Consider the following 27,606-nt stretch of genomic DNA (forward strand, 5'->3'; position numbering starts at 1 on the left):
TGGCATAGCACAAATTTATTTACTAACCAAAGGGATGATCCTAATTAAATCAACACTTTGAAATAGATGCATGTAAAATGTTTGTGATAAAGATAATTGAACACAGTAATGAAAAAAAAAAGCAGTATGGAGATTTGCTCATTGAACTGAGCTTGTTCATCCTCACAGCTAATTCCTGTCCACAATGATGATGGAATTTTTACTCTACTTTTTCATAGACCCGAGTACAGGTGACATTATTCATGATGCATTCCTAGAAGAAAGAACGATATTAAAGAATTAGGTTAGTCTTGCATTGTAGAGCAATGGTAGTAGTTAAATACTAGGATCGGCATCCTACAAAACTTTGTAATCTACTTCATAGATGGAGAAAATGAATTTTAGAATTCCTGGGTTTGAAAAGCTAGAACCTGTTATTTTGCTTATGACATGTGTATGCTTTACTGCAAACTAAAGTATTGATTTGCAAAATCTAAAGTATTCGTTTGATCACTGCAAATGTTGTTCCTTATTTTAAAGAAATGGAAAGATGTATGTCCAAGAAGGGAGTTCAGTGGCTTGCCCATGATTTTACTGTAATGCAGTAGTGAGCATAAACTAAACCCAGCTCCAGGTACATCCTCTGCTACATCATCTCATGTCTCCACCCCCACAAAGGGCTTTCTTAGTTATTAGTGTTCTAGTGTTTACCTTGTTATTTTACAATTTTTTTCTACCCAAACCTAGTTCTCATGTTCATGATCAGTGATACTGAGCAGTTACGTGAACTCTGAATGCAAACAAAAGCCTAATAAGACATAAGAAGTTTGGCACTTACCACCACTAATTTCCCATTTTCCAATTTTCTTGTGATTGTGCTTTCCTTCCCATCCCATTCCTGATGTTGAACCAACGTGCTGTCTGTGAAGTTGCAGACAGTCTGCAAAAATACACTTTTTAATCTTCCAAAGTATGTTCAGAGAGATGCCATGGCTCATAACTTCCTTAATCAACATTTTTTCATCTTTTCCTTTCTGGGTCCACTTCATTAACCCATACTGATTTTAATAATATAGTTTATGCTTTTCAATCTAGACCCCCATATAAGAGACACTTATTCTCTCTCATGTTCCTTAAACTATTTTTCCAAAATAGACTAAGTTATGAAGCTGGTACTTTCACTAATTGGTCAAACTCAATTCATCAGATAATTTTACTTTTTCATTAAGTTTTGCCTATAAACAGTAAGAATATTATTAATACAATCTATCATCCTACAAGCCTCTGTGATTTTGTTAAGTTATGACTGACCTCAGTTTTTCTGCCATCAGCTGTAGTTTCTTCAAACTTCTCTCCCAGGTTACATGAAAACTGTGTTGTTTTCAAAGCGCTCTCAGTTTTTATGGTGAGGTTTTTGCCGTCAGAAGAGATGATACAATCTGGTTTGGCCATTGCACCCACTTTTCGCAGAGCTATTCCCACTCCTGTAGAATGGTTTATGATGTTAAATAACAGGAAGACCAAAGCTATAGTCTACATAATAAATGCGGTAATTTGATTGCAGTTACTGTGTGGTACATATTTCCACTTACTCACTTCTCAATAACAAGTGTAAACACATATCCAGCACTTACCATGTGCCAGCACTTAACATATATGAATTAATGGAAGCCTTGCAACAACTGTGTGAGAAGTAGATAGCGTCCATTTTACAAGATGAGAAAATGAGGCACTGAAGTAACTTACCCAAGCTCATTCAGCTAGGAAGTGATAGAGTTGCAACCAACAGAGCGGGCAGTTTGGCTCCAAACTTTAAGCTCTTGGCCACCATGCTATTATGCTGGCCTTCAGAAAGTTAGGGAAGAAATCTGGACTTCTAAAATGGATGTACTCAATTCTGCCAAACACTGTATTATAGGACTCCAGCACACAGTCTGACACGTACAAAGCTCTTGATAAGTATCTGATTAATAACTACACAAAATCCAAATCAATTCTGTTCAAAGAGCACAATCGTGATGCTAATAAACTGGGAAAATTTTAATCCTCAAAATCAGTAAGCATTTCAGAGCTGTGGAACTCAATTACTATATTGATATCGTATTTAATTTATGATCTATGTATTTCTCCCTAATGGTAACATTTACAAGGCAACTTAGATCTAGGCCAAATCCTGGTTTCACAGACGAGACTACAACCTAAGCAGAATAACTGGCTTGATGACAGAAACTCAGCGAGGCTTGCAATGTCCTCTTGGTGCCTTCTCTTTTGCCAGTGTGGGGGCTGGTGCCTCGTGTTGTTAGATGAGTCATTATTAATTCTCACTTTGAACAAATACAGGGCTCTGCTCTTCTCACACCTCGACTGCTCTCTAATGTATTGACCTTGACAACTGTCATGACTCCAGAACCCTGGAAACAAACCACCCAATGAACACATTCACTTTCAAAGGGCAGAGAAAGAGCATTCTTTATTTGGTCTTCACACAAGTGAACACACACAGACCTTTCTTGGCTATGAGTGCAGTAATTGGCTTTTTCCAGAGTTATCTTGATCTAGATTTATAGTGCAAAAAAAAGAAAAAGACTGCGTTCTACTTTGACTCACAGTATCATAAATACACTCAAGATTCACCACAGAACCAGCCTTCACCAGTCATTGTCTTGGATAAAGGCTAACGAAGGAGGGCTTCTGAAGTGCCACAGGGACTAGGTTTCAGCAGAGGGTCTTTGTAGTAACTTCTGCACCAGAAAGCTGTCATGTTAACATCTGTGGGATGGGCAGCTTCTAAAGCAGCCTCAGGGTCCCGGAAGTTGTCTTAGGGCTGGAAGCCCCTTTTCAGAGCAGATCCATGCTGTAGTATTCCATCCCACTTCCTAGTGGCCTGTGACAAAGGTCCACTTTTGTTTGCTCATCTACCCAGTGTGTCAACCAGCATACAATCGTTGTCACTGGCTTAGAAAAGGACAATAACAGAGAATCAAGTACTGTTCTGAGAGAAGAGAACTGGAATCTTCCTACAGAGACTCCTATTGCTTTGAAAGGCTTCAAGCAGTGGGGGGCCTTCTGCAGGGCCACCCCCATCTTGCGTGCAGTTGGAAAGCAGCCGCCACAGGAGGGCTCTGCGGTTTTCCAAGAAGATCCACTCCCTGCCTCTAGGCCCCTCACCCTCGAGACGCAGAGGGCAGGGCAGCAGCGCGTGGCCATCCGTGGGCACAGCAGGCCCCGCCGTTGCCCTCGGAGAGGCCACCCGCCCACCGCGGCGCTCAGGCCGGGCAGAGCCGGCAGAAAGAAGGTCGGCGTCGCCAGCACCACGCCTCTAGGCGCCGCTCTGTGGCCGGGCGGCGCGGATAACCCGACGCTCCACTGGGAGCTGCTCCAAACCAAAGGACCCGGTCACCCGGGGAAGGCGGGCAGAGGGCCTGCGGGTTGGGGGGGGAGGCGGCCGAGGGCAGAAGAAAAGCCGACGCGGTCGCCCCATCCCGACCTTCTAAAGGGTTTCTGCTGGAGACCGCGCCCTGTGGAGAAGAGGGGACCCGCACGCCACCTAGGAACAAAAGATGAGGCAAGGCGGGAGCAAGGTGGGAAAGAAGGAGTGGGCGCGGCCACGATGGGGCGAGTGGGAGAGGCAGGATGGCGGCAGGAGGAGGGAAGACGAGCGGTGGGAAGAGAAAAATCGGGGAAGTTACGGGGGCTGTCCGATGGGGTTGAAAGAAGTGAAGCCCGCGGTGGGAGGAAGAGGAGTGCGCTAAAGGGCAGGACGCAGTGCGGGTGGCTGCCGCGTGGGCTAGGGGAAAGCAAAGAGAGCTGGGTGGCCCATGAGACGGAACATCTCAGAATCCGCAGGCGGGCGGCGAGCGCACGCTGCTCTCGCGGCTGCTTGCCCACGTGCTGGTGGGGGGTGGGGGAGGGAGATGGATGGGGGTACAGGGGTTTGGGGTAGACAGCCGGGCATGGCCGGCCGCTGGGCTCAGCACGCTGAAGGGGACCTAGGAACAGACACACACACACACGCACACTCGCCACGTTACAGGCGCCGCCTGGCCGGGAGCCTCACCTACTTCCTTCATGTATTCGTCAAAGCCTTTGCTTTCCACTAAGCGCCATCTTCCTACCAGCTGCTGAATGGTGGACATGGTGGGCGCGGGCCGGCGGGCCTAGAGAGCAGAGCAGAGCGGGGCGTCGGAGCTTGGCTTCCGACCGCAGGAGCCCGTGGCTGCTTTATAAACGCGGCGCGCGCCGGGCGGTTCCGAGAGGCCAATGAGAGACGCGCCTCGCCCGGCCCCCGCCCCGCCCCCCCGCACGCCCCCAGGGCCTCTCTCCCCGGATCGCGAGGCGCCTACCCGTTCCACCTGCCCCGGGACGGGGGGAGGTTGGGGGAGCTGCCCCACCCCCCGCGCTTCCTGCAAGCCCGGACTCGCCCGGCGCGCCCCACGCCGCCGCGGACGCCAGCGCCTGAAGCCGGAGGGGCCCCACCTCTCCAGCGCCCCACCGTTCTACCTCCCAAGCCGCCACTCTTTTTCCTTCGAAATACCCCCAACGAATCGACTAGCCCTTGTTGGGTTTGGGGGCAGGAATTGATTGATCGGTCGGTGGTCGTTTGGCTGATGGACTGATAAACTTCGTGGCCTCCTTCATCTCCACCTCTAGTCAGTGGACTAACCAACATCCCATACCTTCCTGAGAGAACCTGATCTCCCCACCTTCAGGACACCCCCCACCTCTCTCCTCAACTCCCTCCTCCACCCCTGTCCAGTTAGGGCCTCAGGGCCAGTATGTACCTGATTTGAGTTAGATGATTTTATCAGAAGGCACAGGGTAGGGGAAGATTTCGGTTTCCAAACTAAAACTCCTCAAGAAGTTTCAGTTTAAGCGACTGTCATTGCTATTAAATGTACCCATCAAGAATGTGCTATTGGTTTACATTCCTAGTTGAGTGAGCCCTTCATAGTTTTTTCTCAGACTCCCAAGTATTTAGACTCCAGCACTTTCCTCTTTGCCTTTAGTTATAATGATACCCTGTATTTGTTGTGTAGAGTATTATACTTTTCAAAGTGTACGTGTCACAGTATCTTACTGGGTGATCCTAGGTCCCTGTGGGAGTGAGCTGGGATGAGATGAGAAAGTTGCCACACAGAGAGGCCAGCTGTCTTGATGGAGTTAAAGTTCATTTACTGAGCTAGATGGTGAGATGAGATGAGATAAGGTTCATTTGTGCTAGATGCTGTGCTTCCTACGCACTTTCTATCCATTAACTCCGAGCTCCACTAAATTTTTGCTAGTGTTGTCCCAATTTTTTGAAAGAGGACTTGAGGCAGGGAATGTTTGCAAAGTGGTAGAACCAGAATCCCTGTCCAGTCCTCCCGTCAGACCTTGTGAAACAGGACCACACGTGGTTGCCTCTAGCTCATTGTACTCAAGGAGCTAAGAGCAGAGGCTGCAATCTCCTGAACCATACATACCAAGACACTGGTTCACATTCCATCCTCAACAAACTGAAATCTGAGTTTCGTCATTTCCCATCATGCCTCAGGACATTTATTCCCCTGCACTATATCTTTTTTATTTCAAATTCCTCCCCTAATTTTAGGGTCACCCCAGTTTTTCTTGTGGTACCATTTTAATAGCGAGGGACTCAGGCCGTAGGGTTGTGCCATTAAGAGCCCAGATGGCGGGGCGCCTGGGTGGCTCAGTTGGTTAAGCATCTGCCTTCAGCTCAGGTCATGATCTCAGGGTCTTGGGATCGAGCCCCGCATTGGGCTCCCTGCTCAGCAAGGAGTCTGCTTCTCCCTCTCCCTCTTCCTCTGTGCTCTCTCTCCCTCTCTCGCTCTCTCTCAAATAAATAAATAAAATCTTAAAAAAAAAAAAAAAGAGCCCAATGTCCCACACTTGAGGCTCTACTGCTGAGAAAATGTTCAAGTTCTGAAGGCAGCTAAGTATGTCATTTGCTCAGTGATGCAAGGACTGGCTTTTAGACACTTAGGACAGCCTGCTGCCCCAGCCTCCTAGACAGGCAGCTCCTGTGTGTTTGGACTTAATGTGCTGATTCAACATGTTTTATCCATGTTTGTATAGAACATGGTAATAATAGCCAGGACTCTGTACTGGAATACCAATCTTTAGATGATCATAATCAACCATGTCACAGAAATATCAAAAGGGAAATGGCACTGTGGTACTAAATACATAAGTACTTAAGAAATAGTTTTTAAACCAGAGGTGTTACTAAAAGTTAACTTTTATTTTTTTATTTTTTAAGAGATCTTATTGGGCGCCTGGGTGGCTCAGTTGGTTAAGCGACTGCCTTCGGCTCAGGTCATGATCCTGGAGTCCCGGGATCGAGTCCCGCATCGGGCTCCCTGCTCGGCAGGGAGTCTGCTTCTCCCTCTGACCCTCCCCCTCTCATGCTCTCTCTCTCTCTCTCTCTCTCATTCTCACTCTCAAATAAATAAAATCTTTTAAAAAAATAAAAGATCTTATTTATTTGAGAGAGAGAGTGAGAGACAGAGCAAGAGAGGGGGGAGGGTCAGAGGGAGAAGCAGACCCCCCGCTGAGCAGGTAGCCCTGTGTGGGGCTCGATCCCAGGACCCTGAGATCATGACCTGAGCTGAAGGCAGATGCTTAACCAACTGAGCCACTAGGTGCCCCTAAAAGTTAACTTTTAAACACCCTCTTTGATGTAATGAGTGGAAATAATCCTTTTGTGGTTAATACACACCAACAAACAACAGAAAGATATAAGCCAAACTACCTGCTAGAGTCTCTCCTGGAGCAAAGAAGGGCATGGACATGGCTTTGCTACTGTGGGCAACACACTTCATCCCTTGTGCTCCGATACTTCTCATCTGTGAGATATATATGGAAAGACATTGGAGTAGGTTATTTCTAATGTCCCGCAAGCTCTGAATTCAGATTCCCTTCCTTTCTTGAAAATAATGGGAATGGATTTCAAGTTCTGAAAAACAAAAAGTATTTCCTTAACCTGCTAACTGAAGTTCTGTTCTAGGCCACTTAACTTGAACCCAATATGAAATGTAAAAACCAAAAATGTTGTAAAAACAAATCCGATTAAACTCTTTGTATGACTTTATGGGATGGTTGAGTAGCTCTTCATTGGAAAAAGGGAGAATTATTACTTGATTGAGATGAATTATGTTATAATACAGGGACAAGGAAAAATAGTTTTATTCTAAAGCAATCCTTACAAATTTAAGTGACTGTGCTGGTCATTAGTTTAGGTGTTATATCCTGTCTTCCCTTCATGCTGGAGGATAATGACACGTTATTCATATAGATGAAAATGGTTGAAGAATCAAAACTTCCCAGCAACTCTCCCCCTCCGTAGCTCTAGAAGACCACCATTTGTAAGACAGATGCAATTTTACTTAATATCTCCAGAAACTCAGTTTTCTCATCAATGAAATTAAGGAGCTAAGAATTACAGCAAATGATTTCTTAGGTCCCTTTCAGCTTATCTCCTGTAGTAGTTCATGGCCCTGAAAAATATACTCAAAATTACTCTATTTCCACCTAGTGGTAAAGCGGAACATTTCTCTTCACTTTCCTTTGATGAATGTTAGTAGTTGGTCAGCTTCCTATTCCACAAACTCACACATGAGTTTGGTGTGTATTGTTTAATTTTATTTAAAGACAACTTCCTAGTTACAGTTTGTGTAGCTAAATCTGCCTTCCACAAAGTTGACTGGGGTACATAATCGTTTCCTAAGGACCATAAACATTGGTGGCCGGGAAGTATGCAGCTGGTAGAGAAAGAGCATCACATTAAATCAGTCACTGGAGAGAATACACAGAGCAATCCATGTTCAGACAACTGAGTCTTTTCTTAGTACATGTGCAGATTAAGCAAAAAAGGAGGCGGGGGCAAAGTGAACACTACAAAGCAATACCTCTCAAAGTTTAGTGTGCAAACAAATTACCTGGGGATCTTGTTAAAATGCAGATTCTGTAGTTTCCATAGCAGGGCACAAGATCATGCATTTCTTGCAAACTCCCAGGTGAAGCTAGTGTTACTGGTTTGGGAACCAGGCTTTGAATAGCAAAGCTGTAAAGTATGTAAGAACTTCCGTATGGCTTTGATACATCAGGGTGACTTTCACTTCCCTGCATAAGGATGTCTGATTATATCTCCATAAAAATATAAAAAAATATATAGAAAAGACAGGAAACTGAACAAACTCACTCCAAAAATTATCTTACTGAACATTTGGACTTTTTTCTAATTAACCTGAGGCAGCTATTTTTCTGTCTGTTCACCAGCAAGTGCGACAGAAGACTTCAAAGGGGGCAGGGAGGGTGGATACTATGTTATTTTAAATCTAGTTTCTCTCTTAAATTTTATAGCCAGTTTTTTTGGTTTTTTGCTTGTTTGTTTGTTTGTTTGTTTGTTTTTGGCCCTGATTCTTCCATGTCTTGCTCACTCATGCTGTATACACTCTGCTTAAAACCAGATCTTCCTTAAGAAAATCCCATTTGGAATCTGTTCCAAAAGAAAATCCTAGTAAGTGGATAGAACATGGATCTGCATCTTGTCAGTTGTCTGTAGCAGCAAAACTTCCCAGACGAGTATAAGGTCAAGTTTTAAATCCTTCAGTGTATCCAGCCACAACAAGCTACCATTTATCAATGGAAGGTTGTTTTCTTTTGTTTTTGGTAATAAGATTATTTCTCATTAAAGCATTTATAAAAATGGAGTTATTTTATGAATTTTGTCCTTCTACTTAAAGCAGTTTGATTCCTCCCCAACAGGTCTGCAAATGGATAGCCATTAGAACTTTCCAATTGCTGGGGCACCTGGATGGCTCAGTTGGTTAAGCAGCTGCCTTCGGCTCAGTCATGATCCAAGGGTGTCCAGGGATCCAGCCCCGCATTGGGCTCCCCGCTGAGCAGGGAGCCTGCTTCTCCCTCTCTTCTGTGCTCGCTCTTTCTCTCTCTCTCAAATAAGTAAAATCTTGGGACGCCTGGGTGGCTCAGTCGGTTAAGCGTCTGCCTTCGGCTCAGGTCATGATCCCAGGGTCCTGGGATTGAGTCCCACACTGGGCTCCCTGCTCCGCGGGGAGCCTGCTTCTCCCTCTGCCTCTGCCCCTCTCTCTCTCTATCTCTCATGAATAAATAAATAAAATCTTTAATAAAAAAAATAAGTAAAATCTTTTTTTTTTTTTAAAGATTTTATTTATTCATGAGAGACAGAGAGAGAGGCAGAGGGAGAAGCAGGCTCCCAAGGAGCAGGGAGCCTGATGCAGGACTCGATCCCAGGACGCTGGGATCATGACGTGAGCCGAAGGCAGACGCTTAACCATCTGAGCCACCCAGGCACCCCTCAAATAAGTAAAATCTTAAAACAAAACAAAACAAAACCTTTCCAGTTGCCTAAATAATTCATCATAAGTATGCGCTTGATAAATTAACTAGATGTGAGAATAGAGAGAAAATGAGACATTGCAAAAGTTGCAATAAAAGTTATAATTTTAAAAAAGTTACAATAAAGGTTTTTGGTTTTAAATAAGGCAGAGGGTATAATGGCTCATCTCAGTATAAGATCAATCCATTTCTCTTGCTTACACGGATCTTCCTGCTGTCCAGACTTATATATTATTGGGTATTACATTTGTCATTAGCTCATGGCAACAGATTGCAGAAATATGTAGCCCTTTCATGCCTCATGTGGGTGGTATTCAAAGTGTCCCAGGTCTAAAACAACACGTAAGGGGGCATCTTGAAACGGAGCAGGAAGAGACTTGTCAAGCCACCCGCAATAAGCACAAAATGTTAGTTAAAACACTGTGCTTGTCAGGTAACACGGTCTCAAAATAAATCCCCTAGCAACCTCAACCTCCTCAAGCTCACCTCCAACAAAATTGGCACTCCCAATATACATTATATTATGTACAAAGTCTGGGGCTGGCCCAGCTCCAAGCACACAGACAAATTCATAAAGGTACTTCTGCCCTTCAAAAATTGCAAAAGCAAAAATCCTCCAAATTAGATTTTTTCCACTGGAAGAGGCCAAATTCTTTTTTGCAGATTATACTTTCCCATTTTTCAGTCTCACTTTCCATGTAATATTCTGTGATTTAAGGTTTTTTCCCCCCAGACTCTTAACACTATTTGATCATTTCTCTTTATTAATATTTATCCAAAAGACTAGATTTTTAAAGTCAAATCTACAAAACCACAGGGTTGCTTCCTTCTAAGCTATTTATCCTGATGGGTCAGGCCCGTTGCTTTCTTTCGTCTGAATTAGCTTTTAAGACAAATCATCAGAATTTAGTAACCTACCTAAATCTGACCAAAGACACTTTCTCAATCCTAACTCTCATGCTCTTTACTTGGTGGTGGGAAGAGCTACTCTAAATCCCTCAGAGACATGCACAGTATCACAAAAACAGCATCAAGCTGATTCTGTGCACTCCTCTAAAGGAGCCAAGAGGCAGGATGGATCCCTTTGTCCACCTGTAAACACCATAGGACACTTTTTGTTCCCTGGCTCACTTTTGCATTGACCACGCTTAAAGATACAAATCCAGGGGCGCCTGGGTGGATCAGTCGTTAAGCGTCTGCCTTCGGCTCAGGTCATGATCTCAGGGTCCTAGGATCGAGCCCCACATCAGGCTCCCTGCTCCGCGAGAAGCCTGCTTCTCCCTCTCCCACTCCCCCTGCTTGTGTTCCCTCTCTCACTGCCTCTCTCTGTCAAATAAATAAATAAAATCTTAAAAAAAAAAAAAGATACAAATCCAACAGCATATAGTGAAAGGTTTATTTTGCTCTCATGCATTTGCCTGTGCTGTCCTGACTCTTCTATTCCTGCATTCCTCCTTTTACAGCAAGAATTTCTCAATTAAGTGACTCACAAATTAACAAATAATGAGAAACCAGTCTGAGTTTCCAATGAACCACATTCTGTTTTCTGGGTTGGCTAAACACTGTGATTCCATACAGGACTGGAAGGCCAGGTGGGTGTTACCATTGAGGGCAACCATGATCTTAGTTTGGGTCTAATTTAGAAGATGGGATAAAGAATATTTGTGCTACAAGTCTCAAATTTTGCTACCTATTTTGCAGATAGTTACATAGTTAATGTAACAGGACAAAGCCGGGGTTCCTAATGGCCTTTCTGCATTGGTAGGCTAGCAGAACTGAGCGTACTGTTTTTTGCATAGCCAAGGTACAGTGTTGTCCTGGTGTGATTACAAATAGTGCTCTCTTTCACTCCAAGTAAATCAGATTGAATGATGTTGGGTGAAGAGTTGTGAGATTTAATTCTTATCTATCAGGCATCTCCAAAGCCTCAGTTTCAAGTACAGCATTATCATGGCACTCTAGTATCATCTAATGAAAGAAACTGAAGTTGGCTTTACAGGAGGGAAAAAGGGCTATAGGGCCATAGTCAATCTTTCCCTGATCACATGACATTTTGCAAATATGTCATATGTGGACTGGTCTGCTTACCCACAGATGAAGGGCTAGCAGAGCTGTCAACACAAGACAGATTGCTTTGATTCAAGTCAGACTACAATTTCAGACCACCTAATAATTATGTGGAATGACTTTTAGCCCTTGTCTTCAAGGAGTTTGTTAACCTAAGCTTACACCAACTAAGGAACTGCTTTTTTTTTTTTTTTCCATTTAATCAACATTTATTAAAAATCCTTTGTTTTAGGGTGCCTGGGTGGCTCAGTTGGTTAAGCGACTGCCTTCGGCTCAGGTCATGATCCTGGAGTCCCAGGATCGAGTCCCGCATCGGGCTCCCTGCTCGGCAGGGAGTCTGCTTCTCCCTCTGACCCTCCCCACTCTCATGTGCTCTCTCTCATTCTCTCTCTCTCAAATAAATAAATAAAATCTTTAAAAAAAAAATCCTTTATTTTAGTTCAGTACATTCTGGAAATTCCCAGGTATTAAATGTCTTTGAAAATGTCAGATAAATTCATTTTATCTTTATAATATTAAGTGAATTTTCCAGGAAGATACCACACAGTCTTTTTGGTGGGGAGGGGATACATAGTCTTACTGCTTTCAATTGTATCCTGGAAACTCTAGAGTTTTGTTTGTCTCAACAGGTCATCTCTTCGGCAGGAACCAGGTGGGTGTACTAAATGGATACATCCTGTTTAAAACGAATGTGCCAAATGCCACAAAGCCACCATCTAATCAGCAGATTAGAAAGATCTTGTCTGAGAAATACTGGGTGAGAGACTGTGATGCAACCCACATCGCTACCCAGCTCACCCTGTGTTTTAAAGTGAGTTCCTCACCATGAACTTGGGAATAAACTGACACTTGGCTGTCCCCAAGGTTGTGTGGCGCATACAGACATACACAACTTGCAAACTAAAATCTGCCGGTGTACAAGTCAAAACAGGGATTCTGCACTACCCCAGCCTGATTGGTAAGGACCAGAAAATGCTGCTGTGCCCCCTTTCTCATGTCATTGATATGCCCTTTGGAGAAAAGAGACTCAGAAGCAAAGCTTAATGATTTTACCACACATGTTTTGACATGCCCTTATCTTTCAGTAGAAACTATATGTGGTTCCTGGGGGAAGCATGTGGCTCTGTTATGACAAGTTTTACTGTATTTGTTGCATGGTATAAAATAGTATCACGTCTGCAGCTATGTTATCAGTACATGATGCAAAGTAGTAAAAACCCTAGTTAGTCCAAACAACAACAACAACAACAACAACAAACCAGACAGAGGTATCATAATGAATCCTCTTAGAAGCTGCAGACCCAAACCAGTCTTGCAAAGAACCCCTTAAACTGAAATATATCCTGAAACTCTCTTTTCTTCTACTACTCTAGAATAGTACCAAGCTTCTAGAAACAGGAAAGAGTGTCATTTACCAGCGTCTCTTTGAATGTTACTTACTATATGAAAGTTATTTATGTCATTTACTATATGAAAAAAAGTGTTGTTTTAATTGACTGCCTTTCCATTGTATTATAGTTTTGCATTTTGGTTGGCATAACCATTCCTGATGTATATTCACCGAAACGAAAGTTTGGTTCCATTATGGAACAGAAAATCGTAACTATCTAATATTTCACTTGAAAGCAAGTGGGGATATAAATTGTAATTAAAATAAAAAATCACTTCAGAATTCAACAAACCCTTCATTTATCACTTTCCAATAAACATGAATACTAAGTGATGCTAAATCTTGTGAAAAATGTAGCAGGTTTCCTTTTGCTTTAAGCTTTACTGAGCTAGTGGCCAACTGCAGCCTCTCATTTCATAGGGCAAAGCTCTAGTTCTTTCTCACACACTGATCCTTCTCAACCCAAAGCCTTAAGTCCTCAGTGCTCCTAGGGAACCGAGCTAATTCAAGTCACTAGCACTTACTTATTCAGAAGTAAAACTTGATCTCTGGTGTCCACGCCCAGGTTGTATAATTTTTAATTGCACATTTTGGCAGTAATTCCTGGTCAGATCTGATCTTGGCCTAGTTAGTTGTCCACTTGAGCATACATATTATTAGCAAATAATTTAAAGTTACAAAGTTTCATTTCTGAATATGCATTTGTGACTTGGATTCAGAACTAAAGAGAAATCTTAAAATCCTAGAGTTTGGAGGAATTATAGAGGTCTTCTACTTCAACTAAAGCCTATTAAGTTTCTCTCAATACAAATAAAACCAGTCTCTACTTAAATCCTTCTGGTGAAAGAGGCCTCACTTCCTCCCCAAGAAGCCCTTTCTATGTTCTAATAGTTCTGATTGGGAGGAAGCCATAATCTCTATTGTGCTGAAATCTGCTTCCAGTCATTTCTAGCTATTGGTCATAGCTTGACGCTCTGAAATAACAGAATTCTTGCTCACTTATTCTTCCATAGGTTTATAAGGCCTATAAGTATTTGATGATGATATTTCATCTGTATACCCAAATGTATTATATATAAAAGACCTGAGAGAACTATAAATAAATCTCTTTAAGTATGTATGTATGTGTATGTATATGAGTGCATGTATATATATATAGAGAGAGAGAGAGAGAGAGAGAGAAGGAGAAAGAGAGAAAGAGACATAGGGAGAGGGAGGGAGGGAGTGAGAGTGGTATGAATTACAGCAAAAATAATAGTGAAAAAGAAGAATAACTCCATTTTCAATTTTGAATAAGCTTAGAGGCTAGGAAGGACCAAATAATGATTTGAAGCTGTTTAGCAGGACTATTACAAAACATTCTGAAAAAGAATCATTTCTACTCTACGTAATTAGAATATTTGCATAATCTAACTGCAGTTGGTACCTGAATAAAGTCTTTCCAGAGTAAGAAATAACATAATCCCAAATCATAGGATTACCAAGAATTCCAAATATATTCTGTAATTATTTAAGTATTAAAAAAATACTTTATAGGGAGAAATATTAAGATGGAAAATAAGGTAAGAGGATTGGCCTAAAAATTAAATTATTTCTATCAATCATATTTGGCCTATGAATTGATGATTACAGCAATGCTAGTGTACAGATTTTAGCTACGGAGAATTTAACACTATAATTAATTATGCAATTGCTTGGCCTCCACCTTTGTTCCTCAGGAAAGCCATATATCATGACAACATGTGTCATATAAACAGATGGACACAATTTGCTCACTATCCAAACTGTAACAGGAACTTTTAGGTTTTTTAGTTAAACTTCTTCAAAGAAATGTCATCATCTCTGTGGCCTCAGTTATCCTGTGTCTTCACTTAAACTGAAAAAAGATTATCTTAAAAAGATTATCTAAGAATTGAGTTAGAGGGGGCGCCTGGGTGGCTCAGACGTTAAGCGTCTGCCTTCGGGGTCATGATCCCGGGGTCCTGGGATCGAGTCCCACATCGGGCTCCCTGCTCAGTGGGGAGCCTGCTTCTCTCTCTCCCACTCCCCCTGCTTGTGTTCCCTCTCTCGCTGTGTCTCTCTCTGTCAAATAAATAAATAAAAATCTTAAAAAAAAAAAAAAGAATTGAGTTAGAGTAGCTTTGGTCTCTATCATAACCACCCTTTAATACTTTAAGATACACCAGGCAAAGAAACACGAGCATCTCTCATAAAACAATCATTTTATTAAGTATCCACCCTAAAGGCACAATGTTGAAAGAACAGTGGCCTAGGATGTAGGAGACCCTCTTCCTAGAACTTACTCTGCTATAAAATAACTGTATAAACTTAGCTTTGTGTATTCTCACCGTAAAAGGAGAGGAGAGTAAATCAAGTTTCAAGCACATACGTATTAATTTCATATCTTTAACAATCTAGAAAGAAAGCTGCTTTGACAATAACAACAAAAAAACCCAACTGTGTCTTTTGATCATTTGTCATCTAATTTAAGGGTATAATATAATGGTTGAAAATTAAAATTCATGCTATTGACTGTTTTCAGACTCAGACTCCTGAGCAAATTTTGTAATACAACCTTTATTCTTACTGCTCAGCCCCCTTCTGCCCAGCAAGATCTTGCTGAAGGGGGCATTATAAGTAGAGAGAGGGAAGGGTTCCTGCAGTCAAGGAAACTGCCAGGGAGAAATTTTCAGTGATTGGGGGCGTGGAGAGGGGGTGGTTATTCACACATGAGATCCACACTAACCGCTCACACACACACACACACACACACACACACACACACACACAAGTCAGCTTCAAATATCTACTAAGTGCAAAATAAATTTCAGATATATTTAACTTTATTATTCAGATGTAAATAAGTTTCAAATGGAACCAATTCCAGTCAAATAAGACTTTTCCCACCCTTTCTTTTTCCTCTCTTCCCCAACTCTAGAGCAGTCAGAGTAGCCTCTTGGAGGCAGGAGGATAGTTGAGAAGTCTCCACCTTTCCCTGATGGAGGTTTTTCAGTCTGCACAGAAGCTGAAGGACAGGAGGAAGCTGCTCTTTGCCTGAACAAGGAGGAGGCCCCTCTTAACACCCATGAGTCACAGCTGTATTGACTTACGCTTGTGAAAATGTGCAAGAGGCACTCTCTTTTGCCCCATATTTCCTCCTCCTTCCTTAACCTCACTCTTGTTTTCCTTTTTTTTTTTTTTCCTCATCTGCAAAGGATTTCTGCTATTTCTTGAAAAAATTGCCAGGGTCTATGCTAAATCTATTATCTAAATCAATTAAGTCAACTGGATGCTGCTGAAAACAAATGGCACGAAGACAGTGTGAGTAGATTTGAACATGAAAACCTCACTTCTAGGTTACTGGGTGTGTTTATTTGTTTTTACTATCACCAGAGCCTTGATGATTGCATCATTCTACACATGACTCCATGGGCTGAAGAAAAGGTAATGAAGAACATTGATGATGTATTGGAAATCAGTGACCAGTCCTGTAATTAAAAAAAAAAAAAAAAGACAAGAGGGTGGGAATGGACTTTGTGGTTAAAGAAACTCTGGGTACTGGAAATACCACAGAGATTAAGCCTCTCTTTATCTTCCATTTATTATTCAGAGATGACATCTCCTTTTCGTCTTCACCTACTTAAGGTGTATGGGGCAAGAAGGGGAGGTTCTCTTTGAAGGCTACAAGTTTAACTTGCTCATTCAGTTTCTCCTTACCATCAGCAAGAAGAAAAATTATAGATGCATATACATTACTTACAAATAAATTCAAGAAGGTGATTCTCCTTTCTTCTCCACACCATCTCCAAAGTCTCACTCAGCTTTTCAAAGACAAGTTAAAGTAACAGACATTTCATTTTGCAAATTTATTTCTGGAATTGTTCCTGGCCCCAGGATCATTTAAGGTAAATGATCATCTCTCACAGGTTTTCTCTTAACTGAGTAAAAAGTAGGTATAGTTTATAAGAATTTCTGAAATAAGATTATTAGGATTTATAAGGAACTTTAATAAAAGGGCTTGACTTACTTAAAAGGAATGGGTCAGAAGTTGTCAGTTTAATTAATGCTACCTTCTATAGTAATGTATTGCAAAAGTTCTGGTATCTTCAGAACTTTCATCCAAACACTATGATAAACAGAAGATACATTAGGGAGACCTCAGTGTTCATCTTAGCAAAGTGTCCAGGCTTAATGCCTCACCCTCTGAATGGCTTACTTTGACATTGCTCTTTTCAGGCCAATGAATCAACAACAATTTACTAAGATAATTTTAAAATGGTTACTCATACATGAGATCATCATACTGGTACCCTGCCATATGTTATTAAATTGTCTCAGTTCACAGCATACCCTTTCAGCTAGAGTGTGAACAGTTACAGCTAGGGAGTAGGTCATAATGACAAGAGACCAAGAAGACAGCTTAGTTACCTGCAAATGCAGTTATGCTGCATTTGGGCAAGGATGATGTTTCCTCTGAGTTCCCAACCTTACTAGCAAAAATCAAAAATTAGGATTAATGTAAAATAGGAATCCCCATTCACAGCTGATAAGATTGTAAATTAGTACAACCGCTTTGGAATTCTTTTTGTAATTATCTACTGAACTGAACATTTATACCAAGAGACATGTGCAAAACCGTTCATGGTAGTGATATTTGCAATAGCCTCCATATGGAAATAACTCAGATTTTCATGAACAGCAGACTGGATTTTTTAGTGTTGTACAGTCATACAATGGAACAGCATCCAGCAATGAAAATGAAATTACAGCTACTTGGAACCACTTGGATGACATTTCTTAAACATAATGTTGAGCGAAAGAATCCCCACAGATTAAGAACCTGAATATTCTACTTATAAAAACATCCAAAAATAGGGGCGCCTGGGTGGCTCAGTGGTTAAGCGCCTGCCTTAGGCTCAGGTCATGATCCCAGGGTCCTGGGATCGAGTCCCGCGCCGGGCTCCCTGCTCCGCGGGAAGCCTGCTTCTCCCTCTCCCACTCCCCCTGCTTGTGTTCCCTTTCTCGCTGTGTCTGTCAAATAAATAAATAAAATCTCAAATAAATAAATAAATAAATAAATAAATAAATAAATAAATAAATAAAACATTCCAAAAGTACAGTCCTGGCCCCAGCAAATAACTGGTTTAGCTCACAATTTCTGAAGCGGGTATTCTCTGTGGTTCCAGATACTTTCTTCAGAATCTAAGCTAACGAATGTGCCCCTAAGACTTACTTGGTACTATGGTTTAGCTAGTCCATGAGGACTTCAGGCATCCGTCAATGACTTTCACTTGAACCTTTATCATGGAATGCCTCTAGGAAAAGGGTAGAGTGGAAAAGAAGACAGGACATGAGCACTGGAAGGGCAAAAAGAACATAATTATTAACATAAACGGGGGCAAGGGAAGAAAATATGTAATTCCTGCATATTCACAGAATCCCTTGAAAGGAACATGTAGATTAGGACTTTGGTCTGTGATATGTCATAGGGAAACTTGTACATCAGCTGTACAACCAGCAGGACACAACCCAAACATTAATATCTTCAAGTTTTAGTTTCTGGTCTGTAAAATGGATATAAATTAGAGCTTTTAAATTATTTTTTTTAGAAGATTTTATTTATTTATTTGAGAGAGAGAGAGATAGTGAGAGAGACAGAGCACGAGCAGGGGGAGAGGGAGAAGCAGACTCCCCACTGAGCTGGGAGCCTGATGTGGGACTCGATCCTAGGACCCTGCGATCATGACCTGAGCTGAAGGCAGACGCTTAACCAACTGAGCCACCAGGGAGCCCCGAGCTTTTAAATTCTTCTTTGAGGTAAAATTAATGATTTAATACTTTAATTGTTAAGAAAAGCTTTTATTAGTCTTTCTGTTGTTTGTTTTTTACATCTGCAAAAACTACATCAGTCTGAAGCTACTTACAAGAGGTGGAGAGTTAGTGAAATTAATACAGACCACACTCCCTTCTGTGAGCCCAAAGTCTGCTTAAAATCATCTCAGTTATCTTAGGGGCTTTGAATGCCATTCAAATCATTTACTATTACAACCACAGATCTTTATAGGTTAAAAAAAAAAAAAAAAAAAAAAGACTTTCCAGAGCTTATTCTGGCCCAGTAGTCAGAAAGGCAAAGAATGACCATCCCCGGGGCACCTGGGTGGCTCAGTCGTTAAGCGTCTGCCTTCGGCTCAGGTCATGATCCCAGGGTCCTGGGATCAAGCCCCGCATTGGGCTCCCTGCTCAGCGGGAAGCCTGCTTCTCCCTCTCCCACTCCCCCTGCTTGTGTTCCCTCTCTCGTTGTGTCTCTCTCTGTTAAATAAATAAATAAAATCTTTAAAAAAAAAAAAAAAGAATGACCGTCCTCATCTTATCTGTCTTTGAAACTTCCTCCAAAAAATTTTTTTGACCTGAAAGTATTGGTACTGACATAATTTAATTAAGCATGCATGAAACTGCAGTGCTCCAGAATCTGAAATTGATATAATTAAAGTGAAATGCAAAGTGTGCACCTCTGATACCATTTTTTTAATGTCACACTCCATCACTTCTGTTTAATATCAAATCACACAAGAGATTTTTCATCTGTTAATTGCATTTTACATGCCCTTCATCATTGGCCTTGAAGCAATTAAATTTGAGAAAAATTATTGAAGCAAGGGCTAAGGTCCAAAATAATCAAGTTCACTAAAGTTGCTTTCATTTAATAATGTCTCTAGCAGATAAATTACCATTCATAGTTTCATGCTACTGTAGCTTTTTTACTCTCAAAAATACTTAGATTAAAAGCTGAAAGATTTTTATTTTCAGAATATTTGTGAAAATCTAGCAAAAAGAAAGCTGCTCATTTCTAATACTGTGTTATAGAAATTATTATTCTTTATGTTAAGTATACATTATTTGCAAACAGTAACAATAAAATTATAATTTGTCAATTTTCATTATCCCCCATCCATGTGTCTCATGAGCTACAAAGTATTCTTGGCAGTGTTTTGGCTCAGGTATTCCCTGTAGACTTAGCACAGAGGACCTGAGAATTTGACTTCTAGTCAGTAAGAAACCTAACCCACGACATTTTTGATTATTGGGTTGAATCATATGAAGTTACCCTAGTTAAAAAATGTAGTTAAAAACTGTCAAATCCAGGCAATTTCATATAATAGAACCAAATAGCTGATGGGTTTTGAATACAGGCCCTTGGTGTCCCTGGAAATATCTTTCTCCATTAAACTGATATAAATATATATTTTGGAATTATTATTTGATCAAGGGCTCTTCTGTTTACTATTCTCTATCTTTTCCTTATCCATTTACTCCTTTATCCTTTAATTGGACAGCTTCTATTTTATCATCCCAATTGAGACTCCTCTCTCCAAAATCACTGATAATTGCTCAGGAAATGGCAAAATCCAAAAACCTTTTCCTATCACCTCAGCCTGTCTACAGTCTTGGCCAATTTGATCATTCTCTCCTTTCAAAGTGTTTCTTCGTTCGTGTCCATGTCATTGTATTACCCGTTTCTTGACTTACCTTTCTAAATTTTTCTCTTTTCCATTCATCACCTAAATGAAGGCATTCTATTAGTCTCAACTTTTGTTCTTTTTCTTGCTCTATAGATTTATACTTTGACCTTAATCTTCTTCACCCTGAGAGAATGAGCTCTTTTTCTGCTTTCCGGCCACCAGAACATACACACTCAACTGTACTCTCCTTGCCTCTTACTCAATAAAAATGTGCCATTTTTCCTCTATTAGCAATCCCTCCTTATGCAATCACCTGCCTTCCAACTACCCCAGGGACACTGATGCCTTAGCTTATCCTTTGCCCTACACCCTCAACCCCTTCCTAGAGGCTCAGAATATAAACTTGCTTGATTTTATCCTGTGATATAAAAAAATCTTTTGACTCTATGCCACCTTTTATTTTTTTTTAAAGATTTTATTTATTTATTTGACAGAGAGAGAGATAGCAAGAGCAGGAACACAAGCAGGGGGAGTGGGAGAGGGAGAAGCAGGCTTCCTGCCGAGCAGGGAGCCCGATGTGGGACTCGATCCCAGGACCCTGGGATCATGACCTGAGCCAAAGGCAGACGCTTAACGACTGAGCCACCCAGGCGCCCTCTATGCCACCTTTTAGCTACTGCTCTATATCTTTTTTTTTTTTTTTCATTCACAATCCCACTTAAGTATTCTAACTTGTTTTAATCTTTGTCTCTTTCTAACTTTTATTACCTAATGTCTTAGATTGGACAACTCCAGAAGGTGGCTCTGATGAGAATTTGATGGAAGTGGCTTATTTGGGAGACAATCCCAGCCAGGCAGATGGGGAGGCGACTTAGAGAAGGAAGAGTCCAGATATGATGTGTCCATTCATAGGGTACTGCTCTAGGAAGCTGAGATTTGAATCTCATCGAGGACATTTGAGAAACTATGCAGAACATGTCCGAGAAGTACTCCCTCTTTGGAGGTGGGAATCCTGGGGTACTTACCCATCAACTCTCATCCTGGATCACTGAGGGTTGCTCTTGGTGACATTGACTCTCTAGTCCTTCTAGCCAGCTCCAAGACAAAGCTGGGCGCCTGCTGGCCCCCAAGGTAGAAAGTGGCAGGTGTCGGCAGTAGGAGGCCATCAGCAGGTATAGGAATGGCGAATGCTGAAGGAGGAGGAGCGCCAACTGTGCCAATACACCCACTGTAATTAGCCTCCAGCTTTTACCACTTCATTTTATGGTGCGGAGCCAATAGTCTCATAATTGTCCAACCTAATGAAATTTCTTTTGTCCTCATCCTTGCCCTCTCTATAGGCAGCATTTGGGTCTTCAGTCATCATCCTCCTGGGTATTTTCCTTTTCTTGGCTTTTAAGAAGCCACTCTTTCTTGCTTCTTTCACCTCTATGCCAATTTCACCTCCTTTTCAGCTGTCTCTTCTCCAAGTGTTGATGCTTCACAGGGCTCTGCTTTGGATTTCTCATTGTGCACACTATTCCTTAGACATCCCTTCTAATTCTATGACTCCCACAACCACTTATGCGATGTTGACTTCTGAATCTGTGTGTCCAGCCTAGACTCTTCTCCTGAGGTCGCAGCCATGCATCAGATTGTATCCCATGCGGGCGCCTGGGTGGCTCAGTTGGTTAAGTGACTGCCTTCGGCTCAGGTCATGATCCTGGAGTCCCGGGATCGAGTCCCGCATCGGGCTCCCTGCTCGGCAGGGAGTCTGCTTCTCCCTCTGACCCTCCTCCCTCTCATGCTCTCTGTCTCTCATTCTCTCTGTCTCAAATAAATAAATAAAATCTTAAAAAAAAAAAAAAAAAGATTGTATCCCATGCTTCTGCTGCCCAGAGGGTCTGATCATCTTAGCCTGAATATCAGAAGTACTCAATCCCAGTGCTCACAAAACAGAAGGATTATCTTCCCTTAAAGACACATGTTCTTCCTCTTACATTCCCTCTCAGCTAACCGGTAACACAATGGAGAACCTGCGAGTCATCCGAGTCCTTCCCTTTCGCCTTACTCTTCACATCCAAGTAGTGACCAAGCACTGCCAATTTTGCCTTCTTTTAATGCTCTCCAGTTCATTCTCTTACTCACGTGTTGCCTCTAACCTTACCTCATCACTCAGGAACCTTCACCCTGATGCTAGAATGGTATTTCAAAAACATCAATCTGATCAGTTGCTTAGAGGAAAAGCCCAAAGGCCTTACTATGATATGAAGAGCTCCATGAGTTCACCCCAGCTGGCCTCTCCAGCCTTATGACTCACTGTTTCTTCTCCCCACCCTCCCTGTACTCAAATCATTACAATTCCCAAGTTGTTCCATAGAACTGTAAATCTCCATGTGTTGATTTGTTTAACTAATACTTCTATATAGGACATATAATGCTATATAATTGAAGAATTTTACAAATATTAAATTATTTAATCCTCATAACAACCCTGTGATGTATGTACTATTATTATCCTCACTTTATAGATGAGGAAATTGAGGCCCACAGAGTTGAAGTGATTTGGCCAATGTCACACAGCTAGTAAGTGCATAGCCAGGATTTAAATCCAGGCGGCCTGGCTTAAAAGTCATTTTCATTGACCTCCCCCCCCCCACCACCACCACCACAATGAGCTGGATTTGTGAACCTCATCTTTCTGTGCCTGGAACATCCTCACCCACTTCCAGGTCCTTGTCTATCAAATCTTTCTTGATCCTTCAGTAGTTTGATAGACTCGATCTCTTTTCTCCTTTGAACTCCCTCTGTAATAAATATAAACATACTTACACTTATTTCTGTATGTGTCTTTTTTTAGTATAAACTCCTTGACTGCCTCCCTTTGACTAGTTCCTGTAGTTTTCTCTGACTCTAAATGTTGAGTGTTCCAAGATTTTCATTTTAATTTAGCCTTTGAGCTCTTTTTCTCTCTATCTGCTCTCATTCTCTTGGTGATTTCATCTGCTTCAGGTTGCAAACACCATCTGTTTGTACAGGACAACTGCCACATTTATATTTCCTGCTTACAATTCTATCCTGAACTCTGGGGGCATATAGAAAACAGCCTCTTCCATGACTTCACCTGGTTGTCTAAGGGGTATCTCACCATTCCGTGTTCAGACAAAATTCCCGATCTTTCCTTTCTCCCACAAACTTCATCTCAGTGTTCTCCCTCCTAGCCAGTGATAATGCCATGCTTCCAATTGCTCGGGCAAAACATGGTGGAGTGATCGTTTATTCCCCCTTTTCTCTCCCACCCCATCATCAATCAATCAAGTCCTATCGGTTTTCCTTTCAAAATATATCCAGAATGCAACCACTCTCTACCTCTGCTATTAACCTGGTCTAAGCCACCATCATTTCTTACCCAAATTAGTCTTCTGATTCTGTTCTTGTCTCTTTATTTTTCCCAGGGGAAGCCTGAGTGATACTACAGAATATAAGTCAGATCATGTCACTCCTCCACAAAAATCCCTCTGATAGGTTCTCTCCTGAGCAAAAGCCAAATTCATGTCAGCAGCCTACACGTCCTTCCTACATGAGCTGTTCCCTGTCACCTCTGTGACCTTATCTCCTATTACTCTCCTCTGCTGCAGAAACCCTGAGCATTCTTGTCAGGGTTTCTCATTCTTCCAGTGTCATTCTTGTCATTCTCATTGTTCCAGTGTTGCAGTCTGTGTTCCTACCCCAGGGCATTTGTACTGTGTTCTTGTCGCTACCTGCCGCTCTGCCTGGAGCATGTGTTTCCCCTACTTCCTTGCTCCTTTATCCACATCTCGTCTTTGTGCAAATGCTATTTTCTCAGCAAGACCTTCCCTGATCATCCTGTTCACAAGTAAAATCCCTTAGGTCTAACATTCTCCATCTTGCTTTCAGGCCTTACTTTTCTCCATATCGCTGTCTAACAGTATACATTTCACTTCTTCATTTTATTTTCTATCTCTTTCCATTAGGATGTAAATTTCATCTAAGTTTGCTGCCTCGGTCTTAGCACCAGGCAGTGTCTATCATATAATCAGTACTCCAAAAAAGTTGGCCATTGTACCCATCAGTCTGTAGCCCAGAGCATAGAACATGTTAGGTCTTCGGTAAATGTTATCGAATGGATCAGTACATTTGTGACTGAATATATTTTCTTTTTATCATACACCTAAGCTATCCTAAAATCTCTGTGAAGGTAACCCCAATCTCTATTTCTATTCCAAACCTTTCTTCTAAACCTCAAAGTTTGATGCCAACAGCCTCTTGTTTATCACATCCTAGGTGGTGTAGCACCTCCAGCTCAAAGAGTCTAAAACTAAACTCATCCCCAGACACACATCCTCCAAGCTCAACTAGCTTTCTAATTTTTTGATTAATGCTCAAGACCTTATCATCACTTGGTCACCAGTCATTTTCATACCCACTGACTCCTATATCCCTGTATCCAAATAATTATCAAACCCTGAAAGTCTACCTAAACAGTATTTCTCTAGTTTTTCTTTCTCTTTCATTCTCACTAGTAACACCCTCATCAGACTTTCTCTCTTTATTGTGTCAATCCAATCAGCCATTTTGTTCTCCTGCCACCTCTTCATATATCAGCAAATATTTATTTAGTCCCCAATCCACTAAGTACTTCGGAGTATTATACAGAATGTTCCACAAAATGGTTTTCTTGATCAGAAAAAATGTCACTCGGTAGGACAAACTGACATAGTATCGTTCATTTCAATCCTTTAGCTGTATTAACATTAATTTGACTAGATAAGCAAAGCCAAGTCCTGAATCCATGCCAGTCAAAAGCCATTTAAATCTTTGTGGTGCTGATGGCAAGGATCTAATATAATCCATCTGTCTCCTGTGTGCTGGTCCCTCACCCCAGGGAATACGTTCCATTGCGTTTTGTAAACATTGTCTCTCCTGTCGACAAACTGGACAATTATGATTACCAGTTTGTACTTCTAGTGCTATGGTTAGGGACATCATTCAGCTCAGTGCTACGTGGCTCAGTTCCTCTTGTGACTACTCATGTCATGTACCCAAAAGACCACTTCTAGCCAAAGCATCTATCTGTCCCTCTCCGATCTTAGTAGGGGGTTGTATTATTAAATTCATTTACATGCTTCTGTTAATACTCCCTCTCTCCCCAGAAGCTTATGTTTAATGAGAAAAGGATTTGTGTTTTAGTAATCTCTTGTACCTTCGATACTGTTTGAACATATTAGAAGGTGTGTGAATGTTGAAAGTAATTGAATAGAATTGCTTACAGATTACACTCATTTAGAACATATCATATAAGTTTTTTGGCATTAGAATGAGCTGTATATCACATGCACTATACATCTAAACGATAACATTTCATTCAAGAATGAGTCAAGAGGCTGTGCTTTCTTTGATTCGGCCGATAAAGAAAAATTCTGCTAATCCTCATGGATTAGGACTATAACACCAGCTCCCTCTGTTGTTCATTTTAGAAATGACATGGCATTTGAAGCTATTTTGAGCAGGCACAAAAATAGAAGACCCCTCCAAGGCCAATATTAATTAAACTAGAGTAAACCAAAGAAGACACATTTAAAATTTTAGTTATTCGAGGCTGCCATTCTGGATATACAAGGAAGAAATAAATCAGATGGTATTCGGTGGCAATTTCATACAGTGTGTCTCCTTCCCTGCTGATTATTATGATAAACAAACATATACTGTGTTTAGGAAAATCAATGGTAATGACATAAACGTATAATTTCAGGCTCTTTGGAGATAGTTTTAGTTTACATAAGGATAATCCGAACAAGTGGTCCTCAAGCTTTGGAATGCATCAGAAATCCCCTGGAAGGCTTGATAAAACATGGATTGCTGAGTCCAACCCGCAGCGTTTCTGACCTGGTAGGCTTGTGATGGAGCTAAGAATTTACATTTATCATATTCTGAGAACAGCTACTCTAGATCATGCTACTAAACGTGATCTACAAAACAGCAACATCAGCATCACACAGGAGATGTGAGAGAAAAAGAATCTCAGGCCCCCAGTAGACCTACTGAGTCAAAATCTTTCTCAAATGATTTCTGAGTGATTTATATGCACATTAAAGTTTGAGAGGCGGTGGCTTAGAGCAGGGATGGCAAACTTTTTCAGCAAAGGGCTAGTTAGTAAACAGTTAAGCTTTACAGGCCCATAGAGCTTCTGCCACCACTACTTATCTCTGCCATCTTAGTACAAAAGAAGAAACAGACAGAGTGTGGCTGTGTGCCAATAAAACTTTACTTATAAAAACAGGTAGGGGCACCTGGGTGGCTCAGTTCGTTGAGCGGCTGCCTTCGGCTCAGGTCATGATCCCGAGGTCCTGGGATCGAGCCCCACATGGGGCTCCCTGCTCGGTGGGAAGCCTGCTTCTCCCTCCCCCACTCCCCCTGCTTGTGTTCCCTCTCTCGCTGTGTCTCTCTCTGTCAAATAAATAAATAAAAAATAAAATCTTTAAAAAAATAAATAAATAAAAATAAAAAAAATAAAAACAGGTAGTGGGCCGGATTTGGTCCACTGCTCATGCTTCATTGACCTCTGACTTAGATAGTGTTTTCATGGTTTTTTTTTTTTAATATTTTATTCATTTATTTGAGAGAGAGAGAGAATGTGAAAGAGAAACAGCAAGAGCCTGAGGAGGGGCGGGTGGGGTGGAGGGAGAAGGAGAAGCAGACTCCCCAAGGAGCAGGGAGCCCGATGCAGGGCTCGATCCCAGGACCCTGGGATCATGACCTGAGCCGAAGGCAGCCGCTTAACCAACTGAGCCACCAGGTGCCCCTACATGTATTTTTTTTTAATGTAGTTTCATCTCCTACAGTTTCTGTTTCAGTGGTTCCAGGATTAAACCTACTATTTGTATTTTTGACAATAATGAGGACATTTTGATTCAGGTGGTCCGAAAACAACACTTTGAGAAACACTCTTAGCCATCATTTTTCTTTGCATTTTAGATATCTATGGTTTTCTTGTAAGTAGCTCATGGAAAAATAAAAACCCTGGATCTATTATTCTTTTCAACGACACCTTCTATGTTCTTGCAGATGTTTCCCACAGTAGGGCTGGACTAGCACTGATTGTACGTATTTTCTCCCAACGGAGCAGGCTGCACACTCCGAGGAAAGTCAGCCCCTGAAAGAACTGCTACTGCACATATTTTCCCAGAAGGAAAGAGGACAAACTGCATGCACATTTAAGCAGGAAACTCATTACAGAAGAAAATTAGAGGCAGCGAGAAGTGCAGTTCCTTCTCCTTTATTGCTTCTCTAATTTTTCCAAACCAAAACTCAACTGCTCTAGCTCAAGTCTTT

At 41.6% G+C, this 27,606-nt stretch overlaps 1 protein-coding gene and 1 long non-coding RNA gene across 3 annotated transcripts; one reads left to right on the forward strand and one right to left on the reverse strand.

Moving 5' to 3' along the window:
- On the reverse strand, positions 1-4,195 carry FABP5 (fatty acid binding protein 5). The gene is made up of 4 exons (XM_045896325.2): positions 4,037-4,195; positions 1,291-1,463; positions 818-919; positions 1-253 (listed from the first exon to the last, which is right to left on the reverse strand). Exons 1-4 carry the CDS (start codon positions 4,113-4,115, stop codon positions 200-202), a joined length of 408 nt encoding a protein of 135 aa, XP_045752281.1. The 5' UTR covers positions 4,116-4,195; the 3' UTR covers positions 1-199.
- On the forward strand, positions 3,380-27,606 carry LOC135364097 (uncharacterized). 2 transcript variants are annotated; one of them, XR_010410627.1, is made up of 4 exons: positions 3,380-3,560; positions 12,054-12,382; positions 16,030-16,719; positions 27,340-27,606. It is a non-coding gene; the product is annotated as an uncharacterized LOC135364097 (long non-coding RNA). The 2 variants fall into 2 exon arrangements; XR_010410626.1 differs by lacking the exons at positions 16,030-16,719; positions 27,340-27,606 and adding an exon at positions 10,821-10,949 and having other exon boundaries at positions 12,054-13,980.

Source organism: Mirounga angustirostris, unplaced genomic scaffold (genome assembly GCF_029215605.1).
Source record: "Mirounga angustirostris isolate CCGP_5_RB_7025 unplaced genomic scaffold, mMirAng1.0.hap1 SCAF_4, whole genome shotgun sequence".
NCBI lineage: Eukaryota > Metazoa > Chordata > Mammalia > Carnivora > Phocidae > Mirounga > Mirounga angustirostris.